The 26,444-nt window shown below is 39.9% G+C and overlaps 2 protein-coding genes across 3 annotated transcripts in view; one reads left to right on the top strand and one right to left on the bottom strand.

Moving 5' to 3' along the window:
- Positions 1 to 4,081: 4,081 nt before the first annotated feature.
- Positions 4,082 to 16,471, bottom strand: PDCD10 (programmed cell death 10). Its single transcript, XM_051626042.1, has 8 exons — positions 16,357 to 16,471; positions 10,297 to 10,508; positions 9,608 to 9,661; positions 8,210 to 8,327; positions 7,631 to 7,757; positions 6,634 to 6,712; positions 6,238 to 6,320; positions 4,082 to 4,566 (listed from the first exon to the last, which is right to left on the bottom strand). Exons 2-8 carry the CDS (start codon positions 10,390 to 10,392, stop codon positions 4,485 to 4,487), a joined length of 639 nt encoding a protein of 212 aa, XP_051482002.1. The 5' UTR covers positions 10,393 to 10,508; positions 16,357 to 16,471; the 3' UTR covers positions 4,082 to 4,484.
- Positions 16,472 to 16,670: 199 nt separating this feature from the next.
- SERPINI1 (serpin family I member 1) overlaps positions 16,671 to 26,444 on the top strand; it is a 45,153-nt gene continuing 35,379 nt past the window's right edge. The window contains exon 1 of one of the 2 annotated variants that reach the window (XM_051626040.1): positions 16,671 to 16,745. The gene's annotated coding sequence lies outside the window, so the exon portion shown is untranslated. Of the gene's footprint in view, positions 16,746 to 16,938; positions 17,037 to 26,444 lie in introns of those variants that run through there. The other variant, XM_051626041.1, reaches the window with a different exon arrangement.

Below are 26,444 nucleotides of genomic sequence, written 5' to 3'. Positions count from 1 at the left end.
GGCTGCTCCTCATCCTTATGACAGACATTAAAAAAAAAGTAACGCACTGATCTTGCAAAAGCAAGATGCAATATATGCTCAATTAGAGAAGAGACTCACACATGATCACCTAGGAATCAATCCTGGTGTAAATGCCTCATAAATGGCTTTTCTCTTCCATACTATGCAAGTCCTTGGCATGATGTGTTGCCTGCAGTATCCATGGCCTGCTTCCTGAGCTGCTGCAGCAGCCCTATGCTCAGGTGAGGGTGAAGGAGAAACAGGCATAAATTAAGAAGTTATGGAGAAGATGCTTATGCCTCCAGCCAGACAATTACTACATATTGTACCGAGTCAGAAGGATTTTGCATCATCTCAGAAATCAAGCACTGTCTACAAAATCGTAACAAAGCTGTGAGACAGGAGAGAGGGACAGAGAAGGTCAGAAGGGGCATCACCCCAAAAGACATCTCTAGATGAGCCTTGGAGATACCATTGCCAATGAATTTTGTCAAACAATTCAAGTCTGTGTTACAAGCACAAGGAAAAATTATCTCAGCACCAAAGGAGCAAATTTAGCATTGCCTAAAACCTCTGCTCCTTTAGAGAGGACCAAAAATTTGGGATTATGCATTTTTACAAAGTAGAGCCCAAGAGAGTTTACAGCTCTTCCCAAGACTAAGTGAAGAAGAGTGAAAAAGAACAGTTAGTTGTAGACAAGGTTAGTGAATTCTTCATCAGAAATGGAATTTATGCAACGTATTAAACTTGGATTTTTGAAGGTGGCTTTTTTTCTTTGTCTTAAAGTTACATCTAACAAGAGGAATGAGGACAAAGAAGCTGGCTTTAAAATAGAACTTGACAGATTTATGACCAACATTCTATGGGTTTTTTTTCTCTTCTGCAAGGGGAAGCCAGAATTGATGACCCAGGAGTATCATTTGAGCTCCATTTTTTAGAACAGAGGTTTTGGCTGAAAAGTGGGTCTGTTCCTGAAGCACATGGCCTGCTATTCTCCTCTGAAAGCAACATCTGCCCAGAAGACTATGAAGACACACAAAGCAGTGGAGCAAAAAAATGGCAAAGTGAACAAATTCACCAAATCACAATGCAAAACTCCAAGAGTTCCTGCAGCTCCCAGGCAGCAGCTGCCTGCAGTGCCTTCTCCAGAGGGTGCTGGTTACTCCTGGGGCAGGTGAGCCAGACAGAGCATAGCAACATGATATTCCCAAGGAGAACAGCCAAGTGCTGTGCCAGAGGTGGTGGGTAGCATCTCACACATGGAGTCACATTTCTCTCCCCTTCCTAAAGGAATAATCTAAAACTTAGATTTGTGGCAAGCGTGTCTAGATAACCTTCTCTTCATTCCCCACCCAGTTCAGACAAGCACACAGTCTCTCTGTACAATAAAGAGATCAGATAACCCCTGCAAAATACACAAGACATGTCTGCCCTTGACATAAAAATCCAAAAGGAACACGAAGGGGAATCACTTCAGTGGCAATCTGGGTGACATTAGAGGAAAAGGTAATGCTTAATCAAGACTGACACTGCATCATCTTACAGTCTGCATAAATGGAAGTTTTGACACCAGAACACCAAGAAATTTCATACTTCACACTTTATGTCAACTCAAGATAAAAACTTGTATTGACCTGGCCACCTGGCACATTTACAGACTTTTCAACAAAACTTTTTAATCAGTATTAAAACAAGAAGCTTCTAACCAGAAATAAGTAACTCTAAGCTTTTCTCAATTTCTTCACAGGCTGAGAAAGGTCAAAAGAAGTGATTAAGACATTTCTTGGCTTCATTAACAAATATACAAAGTTTTATTTTGTTTATTAGATTGGTTTTCTGTACGTTGACATTATCATATCAGTGATAACCCACATTCACAGCAGAAATTTTCTAATAGCATTTTTAACACCAACTGCTGCATCAGAAATCCTTAGGAGAAACTTCTCTTTAGCTACTCAGGTGACTTGAATAATAAAGTGCAAAACCACAATAAAATTTGACAGACATATGCCCCAGTGCATACTGAGTGGAAAGTCTGTAAGACCAACAGATATGGATTCACTGCACACAATAGAAGACCATGACCTGAAGACATCAGTAACAAAAAAGAAGTCACAATAAGGTTACAAATAAAACGAAACATATTGGCCAGCCTACCTGAAGCTTAGCCCTATACTCTGTACCTTTATACCCCATAAAGGTTTTAGGAAGAACTGACAAAAATAAACAGTTCACTTCTTCATAGCCCCTCTGATTTTAACTTGAAGAAATCCATTAGCAGGATGTAACAGCATCTTGTTTGGGACCCAAGTAATTATTTTATTTACTACACCTGTGGACATAAACACCACACCATTCAACTCATGACTGCCAGCACTACCTACTGTCCCTCTCAATCCAAGAAGATGGAAAAATCTCAGATTTTTATTGGAATTCAGCCCAATTCACAAAGTATAACTCAAGTTTCGTGTCTCTCCTTACAGCCACTGGTGCAGTCTGCCCAGTACCAAAAACTCTTTTCAAGGAAAATGAACTATCAGAAACTTCCTCTACCTGACTAATTAGTTTTCATTAAGCAATTTGCTGTTACAGCCTAAGTTAAAATCACCTGCCAAAGAAGACTACTCAACTTTTTTGCTTACAGAAGATGCAAATTAGATATTACTCTAATTTAGTCAGACTGCTTCCTTAGTAGCTGCTAACATTGGCTCCCTCCTGCCATTTTCCAACAAATGAGTAGCACTCCAAGCTTTAGTAAATAACAAAAAGCTTTAACTATAACAGGTCTATGCATCCTTTTGTTATGTTAAGCTCAATTTGCTAGTAAACACAAAACACCACTGTCAAAACAGAGAAAAGCCTGAACAGCAAGCTTTAAGGACCAAGTCCTGTTTATAGCTTTATGTAACCAAGAAATTCACAACATACATTCCCAAGAACTCATTTTTACATAATTCTCACCTTCACATTGTTATATTTCACTACAGTCAGTGCTTTCATCAAGAAAACATTTCCATGCACAGATACACAGCAGAACATCCACTGCTACTCTGGAGGGCTGCAGACAGCATTTCCCCTTTTAGGTCATTTTAACAGGTAACAAAATTCAAGGACCCAGCTGATGTACTCTGGATAAGGCACTTGCCCCAAGTGAGCAACACAGCACCAAGCCAGTGAGCAAGAGAAGTCTGGCTGTACCTTTTCTTCATCATTCATACCTAAACCGAGAAACAGTTCTGTAGTAATTGTGTTCTTTCAGTCTGAAGTGATCCTCCTGCAACAGCTTGTGCAGCTTTAGAAGCTGCTTGACATTCTACCCTAAACTTACAGTTATGGCCATGTAAATATTTTGAAGACTTTCCAAAGTTCAGTCTATAACAATTCTCTTTTAAAATAAACTTAAGGTGCACTTCAAAGGGGCATGCTTGATACTCATTAGAATTGGTGAAATATTACCATGAAATGACAATGATAACATTTGAATCTGTCTATCACGAGTCCTTAACCATCTACACAGACAAGTTTTGCCAATTGAGGTCTCACATAATTTCAATCCCTGAAAAGAAAAAAAAGTTGCCTTATTGGCATGCATAGTACAGACACCTCTGGCAGAGGAGTTCTAGCTTCTCTCCTCCTCCCTTCCCAAAGGGCACCAATATAAAACCCAGGTATCTTAATATTTTAAATTCACCCTTTGCTGCATGGTCAGCTGCATATATTTAAAGTAATCCTCTGCTCAAAACCTTGGAGTAGTCTAGGAGTAAAAACCCGATTATTCACCACCAACAAAAGGTTAAGAAAGAACTGGGATTTAGCTTCTATCAAAAACAAAAGCATCTCTCACTTCTGAGATTCTTTATTATTTTGTCAAAGACATTTTAATAGAATTATTCTGGTATTCTGGTCTAGTATGAGATCACAGCCAAAAATCTCAGTTTTAAGGAAAACCCCTCGTTTTATACTGATTTGAACTGCCAGTAGCTTTAAGCACCCAGATAATTTTAAATTTTCCATTTAACGAATGTTCTGCAGTCCTATAAAGATGACTTATGGATTTTTGTTCACATACAAAAAGACAGTCTAACAGATGTAAACTATTTATTGAATATTTGCCACCAATATTGTTAAATACATAATCTTGCAGTTTTCCGCTTTCAAGTTAAAATGTCAGAAACAGAACACCAAATATTTACACTTCTTATAAGGAATGTTACATAATGACACATTAAGGCGTAAATTCTTTTGGCTTATAATTCTGAAAAGAATGATAATAGCAAAAAGTGATGCAAAATCTTCATTGTGAGATTATGATTAAGCTACAATGTTTTACAAAAATATGGTGTAAGATGGCAATAATCCCATTCAAAATCCTGCATTAGGCCCCTCAGAAGGGGCTGATAATTTATACAGTCAAAACTTTAAAATTTACATATAAAGGTACCCTATCCACCATTGAAAAGTACAACTCTCAACATATACAGTTTTCAGGCCACAGTTTTGAAGGTCTGGAGTATCAAGTTGGTTTGATGAATTAGTCGGTTGGCACTTACGAACACATTTATTGCCCTGTTGAAAGAGAAAGATTCCAATTCAGGCATCTTGAGGCACATGTCATTCAATAAATAACCATTAACTTTGGGCAACTACACATACTGGCATCTAGGCTCTGCAAATTGGAAGCATATTGATGTTCTATCATATCGTGATCTACCTGAAGCTTATTGCTGGCAAAGAGACACACTTATTTACATAGCTAATCCTAGGAAGACTATGTTTTATTGGCAGGAATTTAAAGACTTTGACTCTCAATCATCACTGACATATCAATCATTGAGTCCTGGGGTTTTAGCTAATGAAGAAAGAGTGAAGCAGAGGATCATTAAATGCCTGTTATGTTCAGAGCTGAACATTTAATCCTCAAGGAATTTCAGAATTTGCAACTCTTTGCTCAAGAAATACCGAGCATACACATATGGAAGCAACATATTATTTGTCACCTTTTTCTTAATAAAGAGGTGTGGGGCTCACAGAGTTTTCCAGCTCAGTAATGACACCTGTTAGCATAACTTCTGTTTAGTGCTGTTACTCTCTGGTGGGAGCAGGGTGTCTTATTCAACATGCAATTCACATGTAAATTACTCCTGATTCCACAAGGACATGAAACACAAGCCTGACTCGGGATTTCCTGCTCTCCTGCTAATGCCTCACACACTTACAGCTTACACCCACACTAGACAGCACAGCATTCACCTCACACAGGGCTAAGCAGAGCTGGTCTCCTTCAGTGTGGTCAACAACAAACATCCAGCCCTTCAGTGTGGTCAACAAACAACACATCCAACCCTTCCCCCATTTTTTCAGACAAATCATTTTCTCATCAGCTGAGACTGTTTGGACCCAGCTCATGTGAAACTTACCTACACATCTGTTCAGTAACCATAAAGCTACCAAGGTCTAAATTTCTCATGTTGGTATTATAACCAAATTTAGCCCCAATTTCAGTAAGAGGAGGAAAAGAAAAAAAGGCTTAAATAGGAGTAAGGTATTATTCACAGCTAGTCTCAAAACTTCTCTCTCCTTTAGTAATACACTATCCTCTGGGTGCTCTTAGCCAAGCTCAGCAAGACCAAACAGGAAAGGTAGTTATGCTTGAAGCAGCAGCACAGCACTTTGGCACTGTCAAAAAATCTGAAACGGTCACTACAGTGAAAAACACAAGGTAAGGACTGGGGAAAAGCCTTGGTTTGACAGCTAAAATGTTCAAATATAAAAAGATTAATCAGCTGAGTCATTTAAAATATTGCAAAGTGCTGTAAGAAGCTGTAAATGACAAGAGAAGTGTCAATCAAAAAACACTGCACAGATGTTTAGTGTTTGCAAAGGCCACTCAAAGAGGTAGATCACTTATTTCAATAAAGCACAAGTCTTCTTGTGCTGTATTTACACTGAAAAAGCACACAAGGCCAAGAAATTTAACTTCACATATTCAAGTTCAAGGCTAATACTGCACATGAGTGTTGTATGGTGGTACAACTAACAGATTTCCCTTTCCTCAAAGGTGTTACAAAAGGAATAAAAGCATTTTAAAGTAGCCATGATGGTCTGAGGACACAGGTGAGGAAAAAAATTACTTAAGTCCTGAAAAAGGCAGCTTATACCCCAAAGCTTGTCCAGTTTTCCTCTGTTAGTCAACAAGGCCTTTCATTATATGAAATGTTAGTACAAAAACATACTTACTTTCCATCTTTAAAATAGGTTTTCAGAGTATCACTGAAACTTTTGGAGTATTTTACAAACTCTTTCTTTTGGTGCTCAAGTGCCTAAGAAACAAAAAGACCAGGAGCAGAATCTTAGTTCACATGCTATTGGACACAGTGAGAATCTCAAGGTTAAACTGGTTAAGAAAACTGGCTGACATAGCAGCTACAGAAATTGTGGTGGCTTTTTTTACAAGACATACAGAGAAGTCATCCTCTTCCTATGAAACTGCCAAGACATACCATACATCAATCCTGTTGTTAAAGCATTATATCATTGACCAGTGAAGCTCTCCTGTTCATCCCCTGATCAAAACATTGTGCTTCCTTGTATATTATTAAAAATATTGTTTCAAAGAAGAGTGATTGCACCTACCCGTCGGTTCTGGTATTGGTATTTCTTGAAGACATTATTTACTGTGTCAAGAAGCTCCTTTATTGCACTTGCAATGTCCCTGTTTGGCAATAAACAGATAGTTGTAATATCCTTAAGCTATCCTATTTAAATGTTAGGAATTCATCCCCTCCTAGTCATCAAAAACTTAACAGTTTCCACAGAATAATTGTCACACAAAATTCAGCAGGATCAAACACCAAGAGCATTCTCCCCTTTTGCTCAGCCCTGGTGAGGCCACATCTGGAATACTGTGTCCAGTTCTGGGCTCCCCAGTTCAAGAGAGACAGGGAACTGCTAGAGAGAGGCCAGTGGAGGGCAACAAAGGTGATTGGGGGATTGGAGCATCTCCCTGATGAGGAAAGGCTGAGAGAGCTGGGACTGTTCAGCCTGGAGAAGAGAAGGCTGAGGGGAGACCTTATTAATGCCTGGAAGTATCTAAAGGTGGGTGTAGGGAGGATGGAGCCAGACTCTGCTCAGTAGTGCCCAGGGACAGGACAATGGGCACAAGCTGGAACATAGGAAGTGCCATCGGAATACAAGGAAAAACGTCTTTACGGTGAGGGTGACAGAGCCCTGGGACAGGCTGCCAAGGGGGGCTATAGAGTCTCCTTCTCTGGAGATATTAAAGACCCACCTGGGTGCAGTCCTGAGTAATGTGCTCCAGGGGATCCTGCCTTAGCAGGGGAGTTGGACTAGATGACCTTTAGAGGTCCCTTCCAGCTTTGACAATTCCCTGATTCTATGAGCTAAACCAGTGACACAGGAATTCCAACTGGGAATCAGCAAGGGAATTTTTGGTCTAGTCACACGGGGCTCTCACTGAAAATCCTCAACTCTGTCTACTCCATAAGCAAGGATCAAGCTCCTTTCTGGTGGAAATATTGTTGCTAGCATCTGCTACAGCATTTGAACATTCAGATTTAAATAAAAGTTTGACCCCCTGAATCTGCAGAAAAATACATCATAGAGTACTTACTTGATTGTCTGAAGAAACCTCACTCTGTCATTGATCTCATCAGGAATCTTACTAAGAATCTGTTTAAGTGCTCGTGCCTTTTCATTAAGATCTTGGAATTCTGGTTCTGGTCTTTCAATCATATACTCTAACAGAAAGAAGATATTAAAAATTCAATTAAAAGATATTGAAGACATTTCACTAATAAAAAGCAGTAGTAAAGTAACTTAAAGCCTACTGTATGCTCCCCTTCTCTGACAGTGTAACTACTGCTTTTATTTTGAAGCAGAGAAAAAAAATATATTTATACTCCATATATATTTTTTCCAGGTTGCTAGTATTGCAAAGGGTGAACTATGCACCCACGTACAGTTCTAAATATTAATTTTCTCTGTTTCTCTTATTAGTCAAGCACGTTTTTAGGGAGATTTAACCTCTCCAAAAGAGCCATTGGAAAATACAAATATTCTTCTATCATGCTGAAAACCATCTACTAAGAAGCAAACAACCTCTCCTGCAAATAGGCATAGAGAAATGCATGCTCCTAGTCAACAGTGTAATTAAAAACACATTTGTTCATCGTAAGAGATAAAATACTACCTTCTACATCATCAGCTGCCATACGCAGAAGGGACTCTGTGAAGTTCACATCCACACTTTTTTTCTCCAGGATTTTCATAATGATGTCCTGTGTAAGACCTGGATTTTCCTTTTCAGCCTGTATGGCAGAGAACATTTCTACTCTTAAATACGCAAGACCTGAACATTGCAAGCACAAAGGCAGATTTTTGTGTACCTTGTTTCATATACTGCATGAGCTTGCTAGAAACTTTCCAAGTTTAACAGCTTTAGGTTAGCAATTACATTGAAAACCATTTTTCCATTACAACATCAATTTTTCTTAAGATTACACCAGTGGTTTTGTATAAACTTTTCCAATAAAGCTTTCCACTCATTTCCATGTGAATAAGAAAGTTTCTCATGAAATTCTGTATCTACTTCCATAAATGCTAAGCTTTGAGACAAAGATATTGCATCCACTGGGATTTAATTCACTCAAACACAGGTGCTACTCCCCCATCTGCCATACAGCATTTTATAAATGTGCCTCTTATGAATCACATCATATGCTCAAACATCATCTTGGAGTTGCTTTTTCAGAAAAAAAATAAAATTTGATTGATGACATACCTAAGGAAAACTAAGCCAGACTAACACTGGGGGTATTCCCACTACCTGTGCTGCTATCCAAGAAACATGCCACGTTGAATGAGAATAAAGGTGTGGGTTTTTTTACCTAGCACTACCATTTCCACCAATATCTGTCTTCACACTATTTTTGTTCAGCTTAGCTTCTTACTACCAGTCATAAAAACATTTAGTTTGTGTGAGCTCTAGTTGAGACTCAAGACTGTCCATATACACTTAAATCTAAGTGTAGAAACAGGGAAGTATATTACATAGCTCACATGTTTAGGTAGATCGTGTCTAGAATTATTTTTACTTAAAGAATTTCAGAAGATCACCAGTTCAATAAAGCAGTATAAAGGAATAACTGTATTTTCAGTTGTTAGAAATATAAAAGTTAGAGGAGTATTTTTCCATTTACTGCTAGATGCAAATACAAACATTCACCTTATCCTCATCCACAAAAAATCCTGTAACCATTCACATTGTAAACCTTTTGCAATGTCTGCTACCTGCCTGTTTCTCACGAGCACCTATTCTACATGGTCTTGTTATATTTGGACTAAGTTTAAGACCTTATTACCCTCACTGACTGATTCCTCATTTCAGCTTTTGTACTCCATGGACAAGACTGTTTATTTAGAATTGCTCAATATGCTTGTATGGTTCCGATTTTTTAGACTACTAGATCAAGGATGTAGTCTTCAAACACAAAGACACCAGGAAACAAGACAGCTGACTTTTTAGTTTCATGAAATATGGTTTACCCTTTACATAATCAATCATTCTTCAATAGAAGTTACTTCTCACCTTAATAAATGCTGCTCTCAGTGTCTGAGCTGCAGACAGGTTTACTCTTTCTAGCTGCAACAAAAGTTTAGAATGATTAGCAAGTCTAATGTTAGCAGAGCAAAACAAAGTCAAGTCCTTATGACTTGCCTTATATAGCATCATGAAAAAGGGAATTGAAAAAAGTATTCAAATTGCTGATCTTATTTGAGAGACATACTGTAAAGTTTATCCCAAAGAAAAGACTTCACCCCTAAAATAATAAAAACATTAAAATCAAACATGTCACTGGATCTATCCTGCATTTATCCAGTGTACAGCAGAAGTCTGACAGTAACTTTTGAGAACATTTTGACCACCTCTGATACTTGCAGGAAAACCCTATTAAATTATAGCCAGTAGTAGTAAAATTAAAGTATATCAAGCTATTCACAGGTACATGTTCAACTGTATGATACTTCCTGCCATGGAGTGCAGGACCTAGCTTTTTTGTGAAAATCCTCTGTGGAAGGTAAGAAAAAAAGATTAGGGCCAAGGTAAGTAGCTATCCTTGACAAGCCTGAAATTGTCTTCATGGAAAGAGGAGGAAAACAATACATAGTAAGATGGTATTAGACACAAAGCTTTCCCTATCAGGATGAACAACCTGTTTCTGTGATATTTTCCAGTGTAATGGGGATTATTACATTCTAAAGCAAAATGCAGCTTACCTCATTAAAGACAGGATACATAACAGCATAGAGAGGCATGGAAACCATAGAAGTGGTCTCTGCTTCATTCTTCATCTCTTCCATTGTCATCCTCATTCAAAGAGCCACTTCTCAAGGAAAACACTATAGAAGCAAAAAACTCCTCATTCACCGAAATGTTTCTTCTTTCTCCTCGTTGTGCAAGAATACTTGAAGAACTTGAAAAATATAGTCTTTAGGTTGTGAGGGGAAAAAAACAAAACAAAACACAGAAAAAAAACACAATTATGAAGGCTCATAACTGACAGGTTCCAAAAAATGAAAAGGCAGTTTGTTACTAGGAATTCCTAGAAACTAGGAATTGCTTATGACATGAGTTGGGTAATAATTACTACTTTATGTAACTTTGAAACTCTGAAATCTATTAAGTGAACAGATATTTTAAAGAGTAAGGCACTACTTTTTACTTCAAGTTTGCATAGAATTAGTTTTCCTGAAATAATTGGTTATATTTGATATGTATGACAAAAATCTTGCCACCACTTGTAAGCAGCAGCCTAAGAATCCTGACAACTCACATATATAAAAAGCTTGAAAAGCATGACATGCTATAAACCCAAAACCCATACAGATGCCTTATGACAATTAAAACTACCTAAAAATACTCATTTTTGCATATACATCAAGCTGTGATTCTGCTGGAGATCACTGCCTATTTTCTACCCATTTCAATTCCAAATACAACATCTTTGTTTTTATATAAACACAAGTCTTAAGCCATCTTTCCACTCAGGGTGTGTCAACAGTTATGTTAACTCAATGGAAAAGTATTGTTCCAGTAACTGAATCTAGGGTTTGGAAGTTCTCCACCCAGTCCAACTCATCATACCCAACACAGAGTGTAGACCCTGAAGGTACATGGAATAGAAAAAAAGGTCACCTTACAGTTCATAAGAATCTTTGTTATGGCCTGCTATATTTTCTGTTCCTAAGACTCTCTGAAAATACTCTAACATAATTGAGTTTAAAGATCTAAAAAGTTCAAGTTAGGAATGAGGATAAACAAAAGGACATTAATAATTTCAATTTTTAGATTTGCCTGGAGCATTTAATGCACTAGAGGAGGATTTTTTCCTCTCTTAACAAGCTTCAGGTATCAGGTACTTGTATTTTTGGTGTACTGATTTTACTGATATTTTAGTAAGGAGTGAAAAAAAAAAAAAACACACTTAAGAAACATTAGAAGCCCCTACAGTTATCAGTATCACTTCCCAATACCTTCCACAGGTTAGAAAAAAATCAAGACATTCCTCCAAACTATATTCCTCATTGCAGTCTGCACTGGCTGAAAATCTTCTGGATCTTTAAACAGAAGAACAGCTATAATTTTTTTTGCCCAGGGCAGGTATATATAGTAGTTTAGCTATAATTATACAAGTGAGATTTGTTATTGATTACATTAAGCAAAGGAAAGGATGACTACAAATATCACATGTCTCATCTAAACACATGATTAGGCAGCATGAATACACCCAAAAGTGAGAAACCAGATGAAGAACTGGTCACACTGCAGAAATAGCCAACAGTTAAAAGAAGATATGGAAAAAAATTAAACACAAATATAGAAGACTGTTATACGAGTCTTCTGACACTGACTGCTTATTGCAAGATTTCATCATTGCTTCTCTTCCTGTTCAACCCCTTCAACATGATACATGAGCAGATTCCTGCAGCCACAGAATAGGATTACTGAGACTTTAAAAAGGGGTCTGTATAAATAAGGTATATCCACATGGATGGACCTGCAAAAATCAGGACTCCCACATTTTTATCACCCTACACATTGGTCTTTTGCAGCTGTCAGGAACATAGAATACAAATGAATATTCACCATTCCTCAAAAAGTTGAAAATAGTTAAAGAACTTGTTTCAGAGTTACATAAATTCATTCAAGGTCTACTCACATGGGGGGAGGGAACTTGTCAGAACAAGTTTTCACTCACAACTGCAAGTACAAGCTGTCCCATTTATTATACATGCATATTCCCTACACTAAGGACTCTTGGTAAAGGGTAGAGTGGAGAACTGTTTTACTGTTTATATCTGTTTCTGGAAGTTCAGTAAAAATATCTACTCATGCAAGATACTACACTAATAAGCACCATTGAAGACATCATTCACAGATTAACTGACTGCAAGTTTTTATCTAGAGTACTGTATTATCAACAGAGTACGTTTTTAAAACAGTTAAACTGGGTCATTGAACATAGTTCTAATTTACCCAAAAGATGTCTGATCACAGGAAAAAGGTCAAAAAAGGACAAAATAACCATCAGATATAATTATTTTACAGGTTAGCAGTATCCACAAAAAAAAGGAAATAGTAACTGAAATAAGGACTTTTTATCATGATGAAAACTTACTACACTGTGGACTACAACAAAGAACTCCTTTACTCCTGGAGAGCTGTAAGTTACTGTTACTAATCCATGGTACAGTTAAACCCTCAGTATAAAAACAATAATACACCATCCATTACCTCTTCATCAGACACTCTTCAAACAAGACACAAACCCTTGGGTTTATATTAACACAAATGATACAAGTGTTGCAACTGAAGAGGTAGATTTAAATATAAATAAATACAAGGAATACTTAAGGACATCAAATACTTTTGTTGCAAACACATGAAAAAGAATATTCAATATATCAGACTGATTGTTCTATTTTTCCAGATTCTCTTCCTATTTTCCAGAAGGTACTTGCATGACAGCAGTACACTACCTAGTGTATCTGACTGCTAATACTGCCATGCTATCTCTCTTTGCAGCCAGGGATCAGCTTCTTGGCATCTTTCAGATGTAACTTAGGTGCACTGCAGTCTTTCCTAGTGTTAAATAGCAGGGATAAAAAAAAACTAAACAACTTCAAAACCCCCCAAAATTACTGACATTACAGACAGATAGTTTGTCATAGCTGCACACAGAGCTCCACAGACCATATATTCAAAGAAGGCAAATCCTGATTATGGAAGCAAATCATCATGAAAATTCAAGTAGCCTTCAGAACGGTCTGACTAAAGCCAAAGTTTAACTCAAATCATCATGCAGCACTAGAAGCTTTTAGTATTTCTTTTGGTATGTGATCAAAAGCAGCCATCAGCACTGCTGCCAAGCTTACAGCAACACTGTCTTCTAAAAGCTTAATTTCAATTCACTACAATCTCAGAAGAGTCTTTTGAGCTGAGTTTATCCAAATTTTACCTGCCAATTGTGTTGGTTTGTTTGCTATTTTTTTTAACATTCTCAAATAAAGTGGAATGAAATTCCAGGAGCAGGGGATGTATTAGAACAGCACAATGTTGGTGCATGATCAAGAAATCCTAGCAAATGGCTGTAAACTGCAAAAAAGGTGTTACTTAGCTGGCAAACTTGTGCATTGGTCTGAGGGGTAAGACAAGTCAAAATAGGATATGCTGCCTGGAAAAGACAGACTGCCAAGTATTAATCTGCAGGCAAGCCTGATTTTTTTGGTTGTTGTTAACAGTGATCCCACAGATTCAAATCCGTGTATGTGTAATTAGAAGTCATGTTTCATGCTACGCCATCAGATGAAGTCAACCATTAGAGAGAATGTACAGAATAATGCAGGGAACTAACTCAAAGGCAATCTAAATTTGAAAACTATGCAAAGCTGCCAGCTAATACAATCCTGCTGCTCAGCCTTAAACACCCAAGCACATCAAGCTGTATTCCAAGAGATGTACTAACATAGAGTACATACTTTCACAAATAAATCTTACATTCTAACCCTTAAGTTCCAGCACTAAAACATTATCCCAACTGTTCAGCAAACACAGAGTACTGGTACATTTTAGATGAGAAACAAACCTGGAAGGATTCTTTGATAGACCTACTCCTCCATATTCATCCCATGACATTTTAAATCATTCAACTGAACTTTACCAGGGAAAACAACAACAAACAAAACTAAAGTAAGAGAAACTTCCTGCGAACCAAAAAGGGTAAAGAGCAAAAAAAAAAATAAATTAAAAAAGTAATAAAATCACTCTTCCCAAAGTGTACAACTACTATTATCAGTACTTAAGGTGGTATTTTTTTTCCTCTCATCTGTGCCATTTACTGACAGACTTTTGGTCACGACCAAAAAAAAGAGTAGGGAAAGGGAAATAACAAATTCTATCCTGAATTCTGAAGCAAAGAGCTTCACTCCTGTTTGTAAGACCAATGTGCATGGGAGGAGGGAGTTTAGGTAATTTACTAATTATAGTTGCAAATTTTACAGAAGAAAAAAACTGCAGTGTGCTCTTTTAACTATAAGCATACCCCACAGACAGCCTGGTAACTAAGTTTCCTTTCTTAATGGTCAGCTAAATCAAGAAACCCATGCTCCTTTTCCTTGCCAGATGGTAACCTACCTGCCAGCACTATATTTCAGTTGTAGATTGTAATTATTTCCCATTGTATAATTTAGACTACACTGTACAAAGCTTAAAGGCTTTGTGCTTCAGATCCAGAACTACTTTCCTTCTTTTTAAAACTGAGGTGACAGTATGGCTGAATTAATTGGAACTGGCATACAGATCAACTGCTATGATAACAATCTCTGTATTTTAAAATCAATAAAGATAACAAGAAACTTAAAAAGGGTACTCTACTGATTCCATAGTCTTCTAACATGCAGCAGTTTCACTGCAGAGTTAAGAGAAGGAATGTTATCAGAAAATAGCATTGAGGTTTTAAAAGTATCTTCAAATGCCTCTCTCTAGAAAGAGATATGCAGTTTTCAAACATCTCCACACACACAATAGCCACTTACAGTTGAGTTCACTCTGACAAAGCATAACTACTTATGCATTTTATTGCTGTTAGAGCAATCCATATGACTAATTCACAAATAACACGAACTTGCAATAAACCCAAGGTGTCTATTTTTAGAACCACATCAACTGAAAAAAACCCCAAAATCCAAGCCTACTCTTAAGTCAGGTTTACAATGAGTTCATATTCTTTTGCAATGCTGAATTTCAAACTGAAAGCAATTTAGCCTTGTTCTACTACAACCAGCTTTTTAGTCAGCTTACTACACAGGAGAAACCTCCTGGACTGCACCCCAATTTCACTAGTTAGCAACATGAAAGTGATTATATGGTGTAACTGGAACAGGTCATGGTTCTTGGCATATATAATCACAACAACCCATCCCCGTTTCTCTTTCTTTTTCCCCCCTATCTGTGAATGTGAAAGTAAAGCTATTACTCTAGCAAACACTAACAGGTAAGGCAGTTTCAAACACACGAACACATTCCAACGAGTAAACAAATACCAGGGGACAATTAACTCCTCTGATAACAGGAACAGCACAAACCTGGCCCAAGGTTTCAGCCATCTCCCTGTGGCCCCGCGCGTGTGAGCTACAGAAGAAACCAGCCCAACTCACCAGCTAAGCGAGCAGTTTCATGGGACACCCGAGCAAACCGATCGGCTACCAAGAGGCTCACAGCCCCGGGGACCTGCTCTCCCTCCCCGGCGCTCCCCGGTTTGCGGGAAGGAGCCTGTTTCTCTCCCCTGCCCGAGGAGGAGGCAGTGCCCGCGCCGCCGGCGCGCCCCGCAGCCGCCTGACAACGCTCCGCTCCCACCAGCTAAACACACGGCACACGCGGGCCCGCCGCGCCCCCGGCAGCACCCCCGGAGAAGGGAGGGCCCCGAACCAGCCCCTGCGCAGGGACGGGAGGGCCGGGCAGCCGGAAGGACGAACCCTGGCCCCGCGGCGCCCGGCCTGCAGGCGGGGGGGACAGGCCGGGGGCTCCCCCCCCCTCCTCACACGGCCAGGCCCGGGGCCGCGCTCACCCGCGGCGGGACCTGCCGGGGTCCCCGCCCGCCCTGTCCCGCTCTCCCCTCAGCCAGGCCCCGGTGCTGGGAAGAGTTTTACGCTCCCAGCGCGGCGCAGCCCCGAAGGGCGAGCCAGGCCCTGCGCAAGCAGCCTAGCGGCCCTCCCGCCCCAGCCTGCGGAGCGGCCCGGGCCGCGGAGCCCAGGGCAGGGCAGGGCAGCTCAGCTCACCTCCCCCCGGCCCGCCGGGCCCTCGCAGCGCTCAGGGGGCTCCGCCGCCGCGCCGGAAGCCCCGCCAGCAGGAAGCGGCCGCCGCGGCTCCCGCACCCCAGGCGTTGTCCGGAACTAACCGGCAGCCGCGGGGGCCTCTGGGCGTCGTAGTCCGGCCCCGCCGACTACAAGCCCCACAATGCCCCGCGCGGGGCGGAGCTGGGCGGGGCAGCAGGAAGCCTGGCGGCCCAACCGGCGCGCGGGGCGGGCGGCGGGGGCGGGGCCGGGCGGGGAGGTACCCGCGCGCGCGCGGGCGGGGGGGGCAGAGCCGCGGCGGAGCGGCGGGCAGCGAGGCGGGGGCAGCGGCACCGGCACCGGGACCGGGACCGGCACCAGGACCGGCACTGCCGGTGAGCGCCGCGCCCTTTCCGCCCTGGCCGCGCTGGGGGGGCAGGCGCTGGGTGGCGGCTCCGGCTCGTGTCGCTGGGCTCGTGTCCGGGGGCTGGCGGCACGCCCCGGGCTCGCGCCGCGAGATCCGTTACCGCCTGAGGGGAGCGGGGCGGGGCGGGGCGGGGGGGGAGCCCGGGGAGCCCGGGGAGCCCGGTGCCTGTCCCGCTTTGGCGGGCAGGGGAGCGGAGCTGCCGGCGCCGCCCGCCCGGGGAGCTGCGGGGAGGAGCGGGGCTCAGCGCCGGGCCCCGCAGGTGCGTTCGTCTTTGTCTCTCTCTCCACCTGCGGCGGGAACCGCTCCCGCCGCGCTCAGCCCCGCTCGCCGCCCTCTGCGCCGCGGCAGCGCTTCGCTTCCGAGTTGGTACCTGTGGTACCTGTGGTACCTGTGGCGGCGGGAGTTGCGAACGTCCCGTCGGTGCCGAAGGACGTGCCGTGCCCTGCGGGTCTGTGGCTTCTCCGGCCGCTCGGGACTGGGCAGCGGTGCTGCTGAAGCCCCGTTCTGAGGGGCTCCTGTGGCGTGCGGGGCCGTGGCGGGTGGTGCGGGGCCGTGGCGGGTGGTGCGGGGCCGTGGCGGGTGGTGCGGGGCCGTGCCGGCTGGTGCGGGGCCGTGCCGGCTGGTGCGGGGCTGTGCCGGCGGCTGGGTCTGCTCGTACGGAACACTTCGTCTTTTGGCTTTTAAAAAACTTCAGTAGACTTAGGTGTTGTTTGTCGAGGTAATCGCGTTACGGGAAAGCTTTAAGATCTCAAGTGTTAAGTTACATTTAAAATTACCGGTTGTGGAAGCGCTCGGGTTTGGATTTATATCTGCGTTTCTGATGCCTCGCTATGAAAACTTGCCTTTTAAAAACCACTGATGAGCATCAGCGGTGTTAAAAAAGACGCAGGGGATGCAATGGGAGCAGGTGAATTAATGGGGAAAGGATGAAAATTTTCGAACATAGGCTGTAATTTCTGGCAGCAGTGAGATGGCAAAGCGGGAAGACTTTGATTCTGTCTGTGGGAACAGATCATGTGCATGTATTTATGTGTGTTCCTGGTCCTTGTCGCTTACACATAGGTAAGCAAGAGCACTGGGGAGGGGGTTGGAAAAAAGGCATCTGGATTGTTAGACTTTGTGTAGTCCATTTTCTCCTCCTGGCAACACCTTGGTGTGTTTTAATCAGATTGATGTATGATCTCTCATATATCAAATACTCCACACATCTTGGTATTAAAGAGCCATTAAAGCTTACACAGTGTGTATGAAATATGTATCATTAGTCACCTGCTATCTCTGATTCCCCAATTCTTGTGTCTTCATTTTTGATGTCATTGGTACCTTATTCTAGAGGAAAATTATGCTATTCCTAGGTGACTGAAATGTCGTAGCATAGATTAAGTCAAATGCATATCTGAGGTATTTTATCATTTCAATGAAATTAGTAGGTTTTAAAGTAAAGTCCTATGGGTGTTAAATCTTAAAAGAGAGTATGTTATTCTCCTCCATCAATTTTGTGATACCTTTCGAATTGCTTGTTGTTTTTAAGCAGTGAATTCTTAGATCAGATTAATACTTTCCTTTTGTATGTCCACTGTATTTTTCAGAATTGTTGTGGCTTGGTTGAGTGTGATGAGGAATAATTACCAGGGAAGGAGATAGGAGGAACAGTGGTTGGCTTTTTCTTTAAGGTGTGGGTTGTCAACAGAATTACACAGGGCAGCTTAAGGTATAATGCAAGGTGAAGGGTTGTGGCTATGTTAAATTTGCTATTAAATGCAGTCATGAGTTCTAAAACTTATTTTTGTGAGACTGTCTATTCTATGTATTCACATTCTCAAGTCAAGTTTGAGATTGAGTTTGGATTTTAATATTTACTCTGACTTTCTCTTCCCATCTACCATTTTCAGCAAGTGATTTGTTCACACGTATGCGAAAGTATTCATGAAGTTGTCACTCATCTACTTTGATACTCATTATTAAAACCACAGAATATCCTGTGTGTCTGTTGGCCTACTGAATGCCTTAGCTACAACACTGCTGGCTCAAGTTGATTCCAGAAATGGCCTGGGATTAATGCTGGGAGCTGTTGAGTGACTCGCTTCCAGTGTGCTTCGTGTTCCTTTGTAAGACTTGTCTCTTTTGTTACCTCTGTTCCTCTCAGATGGAAGAATGTGCATATATATGATCATGTGTAGCCTAACATAGTTGTAGGAACACTACTTTGTTGTAGTAACTCCTTTGAGATTTATTCTGTAGATGTAAATTTCATGTTTGTGTGGTTTAATTCAGCTTCTAGTTTGTAGCAGTGGAGAGGGGTTAGCACTGGTAGGACTCTTTGCATCAAAATGTAGCTACTCTTAGCTCTTTAAAGTCCTTTTCAACTAACATATGGGTTTTTCTCAGATTTTAAAATTTGCATTTTGCTTGCTTATCAACCATGAAGACACATATTTGGAGTGGATTAGTATCTTCTGAAATAATTTCTGATGATCGGTGTTCTGTGTAGGCAACACATTATTCTCTCTTTGTGAAACATAGGCTAGATATCAATTAATACAGAGTAAATCTGTCTTTTACCCAGTCTCTAGGCTATTTTCTTTATGCTGTGTGTTCAAAATAATGTTATTAGTCTTGCACATGTGCACACATCCTGCTGGTTGTTGACCCCTCAGCCCAGCAAAAATCAGAGGTACATGTTGGGAGCTGTCTGGTGACTGCGTTTAGAAGCATGAACCCTCCTGGTGTAGCAGTCACAGCTTGGCTGTGTGATGGCAGCACTCTGCTCTGCCTGCTTCTGCTTTGGTAGTTGTGAATAGCATCTCATTTGGTGGCCTTAATGGAGTATGTATGATAAAGAACTGTTCTTATGCGGTGTGATTAAAGTATCAACCGTAAGGGCGTGTTCTGCTTTGTTTAATATACTTCACAGCTAATGATTATGAAAACTGCAGACTGTGGCTAATGTGATAAAAGCTGCATGAGTTATCCGCATCCTTTTTGGTCTTTTAGAGTCATTGCAAAGCAGCTGTAGCTAGGAGATGGGAAAAGAGAAAATTTCTTCTTGATACAAGCTAATGGTTTAAGGATGTGTCTGGCTTTCGAGTTAATAAGATTGGACCTCCTGTGTTGTATAGGATTTTTTTTTTTAGTTGAGTTATAATCATTCTTGAGAAATATATTTTCAGATCTTGAGGCTATTCAGGAAGAATCAATAATGACAACTAGTATGTCGTATAAAAGAAGGTAGTTGAAACAATGTAGTTGTATTCAGTTTTAACCAAATAGCTGCCCTATTAATCCGAAGATACCTTTCTACTTATGTACTTCTGCTCTGCAATCTTACAGGTAACCAAATAATTGCTTAATAATTCAAATTATTTCTGATCTGTTGTGTATAGGTGACAAATCTAGACCTGTGATGACTTGTTGGGGCTAATGGGCAATTGCCTTTCTCTAGAACAATCAATCCTTTCAGAACTGAAACTGTACCATGTGTCTGGTGGGATTTCTTAAATGTACAAAAACAAGCACTGGTTAGGTAGGAGTGATCTCTCCAGACCTCAGAAGGACACAAGTTCCTGTGCTTCTCTGTCTTCCTCTGTTTTTGTCATCTGTATGTGTATATATATGCACAGTGAGTTTGGGAGACTTCCTCATCGGAGAAAAGAGAACTGTAATTTCCTTTCTAAGTTCTTTAAACAAGACATTTATGGCTTTGTTTTGCTTTTTGGAATTCTGACTGAATTCTGAGAACTTTGCTCAGACACAACGGGAAAGTAAACACTTTATTGCCTTTGCAGCAAGATAATATGCCCAAGCACTTGCTCCCTAGCTGCACTCTGCATCTGGTACTTTCTGAACAGTGATACTATTCCAGCCCTTGATTCTCCTGTAGAAGTTTGGAGTAAACTGGAAAGCTTGGACACCAATTTTTCAGCATGATTTTTTTTTGTTTTAACTGACCCGGGCATGTTAAGGTAATGTTAGGAGCATGGAGATTTTGTCAAAGCCAGCCTGTCTCAACCTCTCACAATCACTTAGCCACTGGAGATTGCCTCCTTCCTTGTCAGTACAGCAAAACATCATTTTTCAATAACTGTTTCTATGTCTGAGGAAATGTTTGATGCCCCAGTTTTCCCCATACATCTCAGTTATGTAAATTGTAGTTAGAAAGAAAGTAATTTTAAAGATTTAAGGCATTTTTTAATTGGTACAGTAAAACTGCATCTTTTCAAATGCTTTTCTTTTTCACATCTAAATTAAAGGAATTCTTGGAGCATTTAATGATTATGTACTTCATGTAGCAATTTGAGTTCACTGAAGCAACTCATGTTTTCTTTCTTGGAGATATTTTTTTCCAAAAAAAGAGTGTTTGCTCTAGTTTCTGAGCTATTTAAAGATATTAATCAAAGCCTAAGACAGCACAAACAGCTTACTGTAACATTGGGTTTTTGACTTGAGATCCTGTTGATGTAGAGGAGAGATGCCCAGGTCCCTTCCCAAATTGCTCTAACTATATGTAAAGCCTGTAGGTGAATCTGCAAAGAGAAATATGAGAAGTGGGAGGAAAAAGAGAGGGAAGCCAAGTTATTTTTACAGTAAATATGTCAGTTTATTGCCTTGTTAATTTCAGATTTATTAAAAAAAGCAGGAGGAGGAAACAGTAATGTCTGCCAAAGCTGAAGTAATTAGTAGGAGTTGGAAGATGTCTAATGATTCTTACAAGTACTAGAGAAGAATAAACTAGTCTCTTATTAAATTGGATATGGACTTTTAAAATACTGTAGTAATTCTGTTTTGTCTTTAAAAGCATGTGCACTTACATATGGTGAATAAAATCCTCCTTAATAAAGTAACATAGTTTATTCACAGTCATGTTATAGGCAGCAGGTGTTTTTGTTATTTTTAAAAAGTGAAAAAATGAAACTGACTCCTCGCTTCTAAATAAAGGTTCAGATAATATTGGACAGAGCTGATGTTTGAGTTGAAGATGACAGAAGGGACTTTTAGTTTAATGCTTAATGTGTCTACTACACCTCCATGGTCTAGTGTGAAAAATAACAAGTTGTCTTATGACAGCATGTGCTATGGACCTTCTTATTTTTGCCGTGTCCTGTGACTGGCTGTGATTAGTCCAGTCACAGAACTCACAAACACATCTGTTCTCCCACTCTGTCTAGCCAGAGAAGTTATTAGTAGAGGTCTGAACTGAGGAGGTGGGAGGAAGAGGACAGCAGTGTCTGAGAATCTCCTCTTAAGAGAAGTAAGGCAAGGTGTTGAAAAGAACAGCCATCTAGCATCTGCTGTAAACATAGGAGATGGAGAGCTGAACCCTTTCGGTTCAACACTCATTTTGAACTTTGGATGCTCTCATCTCATTTTCATCCTGCAGTAATGTTGATTTAAGTATCAGAGGGATGATAGGGATTATGTGTGGTCTGTAACTGGTACTAATAAAAGTCCAGAGGAATGTTTTACCTTTGCCTTAATTTGTTCCTCTGCATCAGAACTGGGCCTTCCTCTTCATCTGCTTGCTTATTTTATCAGTCTTCCTCAGTGCCCAGGCCTAACTGTAGAGATCTCTCTCTGCTTTGACTGTGGTGTTCTCTTCTTCTGCAGTGTGTGCATGTAAATCTTGGCTTCTTTTAATCTCTAAGGAGCATTCCCTGCTCCCTTACTTCAGCCACCTGAAAATGCCATTGCAGGGAAGCAGAACTGTGAGGACTACTAGCTGTGACTTTCTTTTTAGAGTAAGCAGGGGCAGTTTTATTACTACCAGTTGAAACAGAGAACAAGTGGTCTGTGAAATATCCCACCCCTGTATGAACTTGTTCAGACATGGGCTGCTTTATTACGATTTTTTTTAAGCCAGAGACAAGAGAATAACTTCTTCCCATGTTTCCCCTGCCCCTCATCTGACAAACTCAGGGTGTTTAAAGAGCATCTCTAAATACCTATTGGGAATTCAGCAAGACATGAGATAACATTCTTAATAGAAAGATATACCTGCTAGGATTAAGCAACATGAAACAATCTTTGTGCTGCTTTGTAGCTGTAAGTGTTCTCCTTCTCCTTCCTGGGGACAGGTTCTGAAGCCCCACATGCCCTGCATGTCTGAATGCAGCTGCTCAGTTCAGTGTCACCTGTGTGGTCACCGCATGCTACACTCATGCTTATTCTCAGTTTCCTGTAGGGGAGTACCTTTGATTAGTCCTTCCCAGCATCTCTGAAGCATAGAAAATGTCATGGTAACACAAAACCCATGTGGATTTTGGAGATTTTGGAGTCTCCACTTGCACAGACGCTACTTGGCATTATCTGTAGCTGGCAGTTTCCATCTGTTCTCCCTACCATGCATGTGTGGAAATACTAAAGAAGGAAGGATATTAGATCTACAAGGACATACCAAGAAAAACAAATATCAGAAAAACTAACAACCAGACATGTCTAATTACAGGGGAAATAGAGCAACAGGGTGTATAGAGAATATATCCATGAAAGTGAGAAAGAAACAAATGACTGTAAGATGATTCATTTTGAGGGAATAATATGTGTGAACAGAAAAAATCCCATTGGTAATTTTTCATATACATGTATGAGGGAGGAAAATGTACATGCCATGTCAAAATAGCACACTTGTGAATTGGTTATAACTGATACTGGATCTTCATAGGTGAAGTGACAGCAAAAAAACCTTTAGCTTGAAGAGGACAAGCTTTCACTCAGTGATAATGAAAATTAATTTTTGAAGTGATGTGAGCATATTTCTCAATAGGAACACTAGGATATCTTGTATTTGGAAGGAGAGGAAAGCAACATAAATTCAAATCTGCATATAAGAATTGTTATAAGGAGATATGTTAAATTAGGGTATCCTCTTTACCTGTAGTGAAAGCTCTGTGGAAGCAGATGTATGATAATATGTTCCTACTCTTTGTCATTTCAGGATTAGTAGAGGCTAATTTAATTTATATTCATCATCCTTTCCTAATCCTTATTTATGTAACTATCCTATATTTGAGTTACTATGTAATTTCTTAGAAATTGTAGGACTTTAGAAGAATCCCCAGAAATATTGCTGAAGCACCGAGAGCCAGGGCAAATTTAATTTTTGTTTTCAAAGGCTCTAATATTTTATTGGGAACTCAGAGAAGGTAACACCAAAGGATAAGATATTTTTAAAGGAAAAAAGGAAAAAAGTTTACTTCTTTTTAGATTCTTTGGCAGTGGACGAGTCATGTAATCTATACTTAACCTGCTTTAATCCAGTATTATAGGAAAACAAACTCTTGCTACTCATAAAATAACATTCAGTAAAGAGTGTGAGGCATCTGGGTATTAGTTTGTTTAAAAGCAGAGGTCTATTTGAATGTGATTAATGCTTTTAACAACCTTATTGTATTGCATATAAGCTGTGTAAGCAACTAGGTGGTCATATAATTCATCAGGCATGGTGGTCCTTGCTATTCTTGAACAGCTTGTTATAGATTTTTAGAGATATTAGAACATTCATTTTACATACTGCACGGATAAATGGTAACATCTATCACAGACTTCATTTTTATTTTGTAAATCTTTCAATACAATGATCAAATAACACTTTGAAAGTGAACAGTTAGAAATGCTACATGCTGTTTGAGTTGTAGAGGTATTTTGCACTGACCTGATCAAAGTAACAAATATCATCAAGACTTAGATGATATTTATGTGTTGTGTTCAAGAAAACCATTAGAATACAGCATTCATTTAGAAAATATTTGAGATCATTATCATTCACTCATAGAACAATTCAACGTTGAGTTGAATTTCAGTCAAGGCTGTGAAAATACTTGATATCCTTTTAAAAGAAGAAATTGTGGCATCACTGAAGTCTTGCAAGGCTGCGTATATGACAGGAAGCAGGATATTAATGTGAAATTTCCATCTTCTTTCATGCCTAACTGGAGTAGATCTCAAATTGGTTCATTCAACAAAACAGAAACTTGCAGCCACTTTACAGAGCTTATCTGGGGGAACATGCTCGTTCTAGTTCACTTTATATATGAATTATGGAGACTACTTAAGTTTTTTTCCAATTTAAATTGCAACTAGTTTTATTTTCTTACATTTTACCTGGCTGACTAGAGAAATGTATTTCTTCTGACTGTATTCTGTCTTATACAAAATATTCTTAATTAAGACATACTATACTTTCTCCCCAGAGTCAAAGTGTAATGTTCAGCTGGCTGACTTGCATGAAAAATCCATCGCTGTGAATCATTAATTTAGAAGACAAGCTGTGGTAATTGATGTCTTTATGCAAGCTATGGAAATGCTTAGGGAAATCACTTATTTTTCTTGTTGGTACATTTTTAAATTTGTTTTAGAATATCTTTAGGCCTACGTGGTTGTTGGGCTGTAGTATCTGAAACAGGTTCACCTAAAATTAACTGTTTCTCTGGGAATCTGATCTTTTAATTGTTATGAGTAAATCTGAATATTGTTACTCTGAAAAACTGTAAAAACTGTAATACTTAACCTTGGGCTAATTTTGTGTACATATACTGGATGAACCACTGTTTAAGTTCTGGAAGTTTCTAGCAAAAAGGCCTGGCATAGTGATATTAGCAGTAGTAGTAAAAATGCCTTTCAAAAATCAAGACATTATTCTATCTGGTAATGCAAACAGGGATTGCAAGCAGTAATACTGGGTAATTTTGTCTTTAAACCTTTCTGTATTCCTGTATTGCAAGAGATTAGCTGGTGAGATGATTACCTGAGATAGAATATTTCTGCATCAAACTAAGCATGTCGAAGGCTGATGATACGTTTATTTTGTTGGAAGACTTACCCCTGAAGATAATTTAGCTCACAATTCTTGAAGTTCATTTTATATGTTAAATTTTACTGTAGCCATCATGTCTGTATGGCAAGAAAAGTTACCAATTCCATTTCCTTTTTAGGAACCTCTTTGCTTTAACTCATAATTGAAAAATTAGAGCTTGCTAGTCTAGGATGATACATACCAATTAACAATTGTTTTGTTTATCTTCAAAACAAGAAAGGTGCAGCTAGGTCAGGTGTGAATGGGAGCTGACAGCTGGGTGGTATTTCATTAGCACTTCAGAAGTGGAATATCAGTGACTTTTAACAAAGGCATCAGATTGCCCATGCAATTGCTGATGGCAATGGTTTTTGTATTACTACAGATCAAAGTAGTTTCAACTTTTTTATTGTCAGTATTTTATTTGAAAACAAAATGTCTACTCCATCTCTAAATAAATTCCTCTTGTATCAGCAGCTAAAGATGTTTGTCTTCAGCTTGAGACTTCCAACTCTACGTTGTCTTGCAGGTGCAGAAAGGTTATGTACTCCTCCTCAAATAAAATTCACATTTTTCATTACAAACTAAAATGTTATGAACTTACTGAGGGTTTTTTTCAATTTGTGCATGCAGGTTTCATATATGCAAAACATGGTAGAATTAAAGTATTTCAATTTACTTCAGTGGATCTTAGAGTAGAAGTATGTAGTACTGTGATGTTTTCTGTTCCATAGAGGAAATTTCTTAAATACTTGTCATGTGTTTGGTAACTAAAATGAGGCAGTAGAATGTATATTTGTGAGGACATACACATGTATATACATCTGTGTGTGTATACATGGATATTCTGTATGAGTGTGTTTCTTGATCATGGAAGAT

This window comes from Apus apus, chromosome 8, assembly GCF_020740795.1.
Source record: "Apus apus isolate bApuApu2 chromosome 8, bApuApu2.pri.cur, whole genome shotgun sequence".
Taxonomy (NCBI): Eukaryota; Metazoa; Chordata; class Aves; order Apodiformes; family Apodidae; genus Apus; species Apus apus.
This window is presented reverse-complemented; position numbering and strand designations above follow the sequence as displayed.

What these genes read in the sequence shown, in the direction of transcription:
- PDCD10 (XM_051626042.1), bottom strand. Translation starts at nt 10,392, where the DNA reads ATGAGGATGACAATGGAAGAGATGAAGAATGAAGCAGAGACCACTTCT. An exon ending in TGTATCCTGTCTTTAATGAG is followed by an intron (nt 9,662 to 10,296) that starts GTAAGCTGCATT and finishes CTTTTGTTGCAG; the next exon opens with CTAGAAAGAGTAAACCTGTC. An exon ending in ACCTATTTTAAAGATGGAAA is followed by an intron (nt 4,567 to 6,237) that starts GTAAGTATGTTT and finishes CTCTTTCAACAG; the next exon opens with GGCAATAAATGTGTTCGTAA.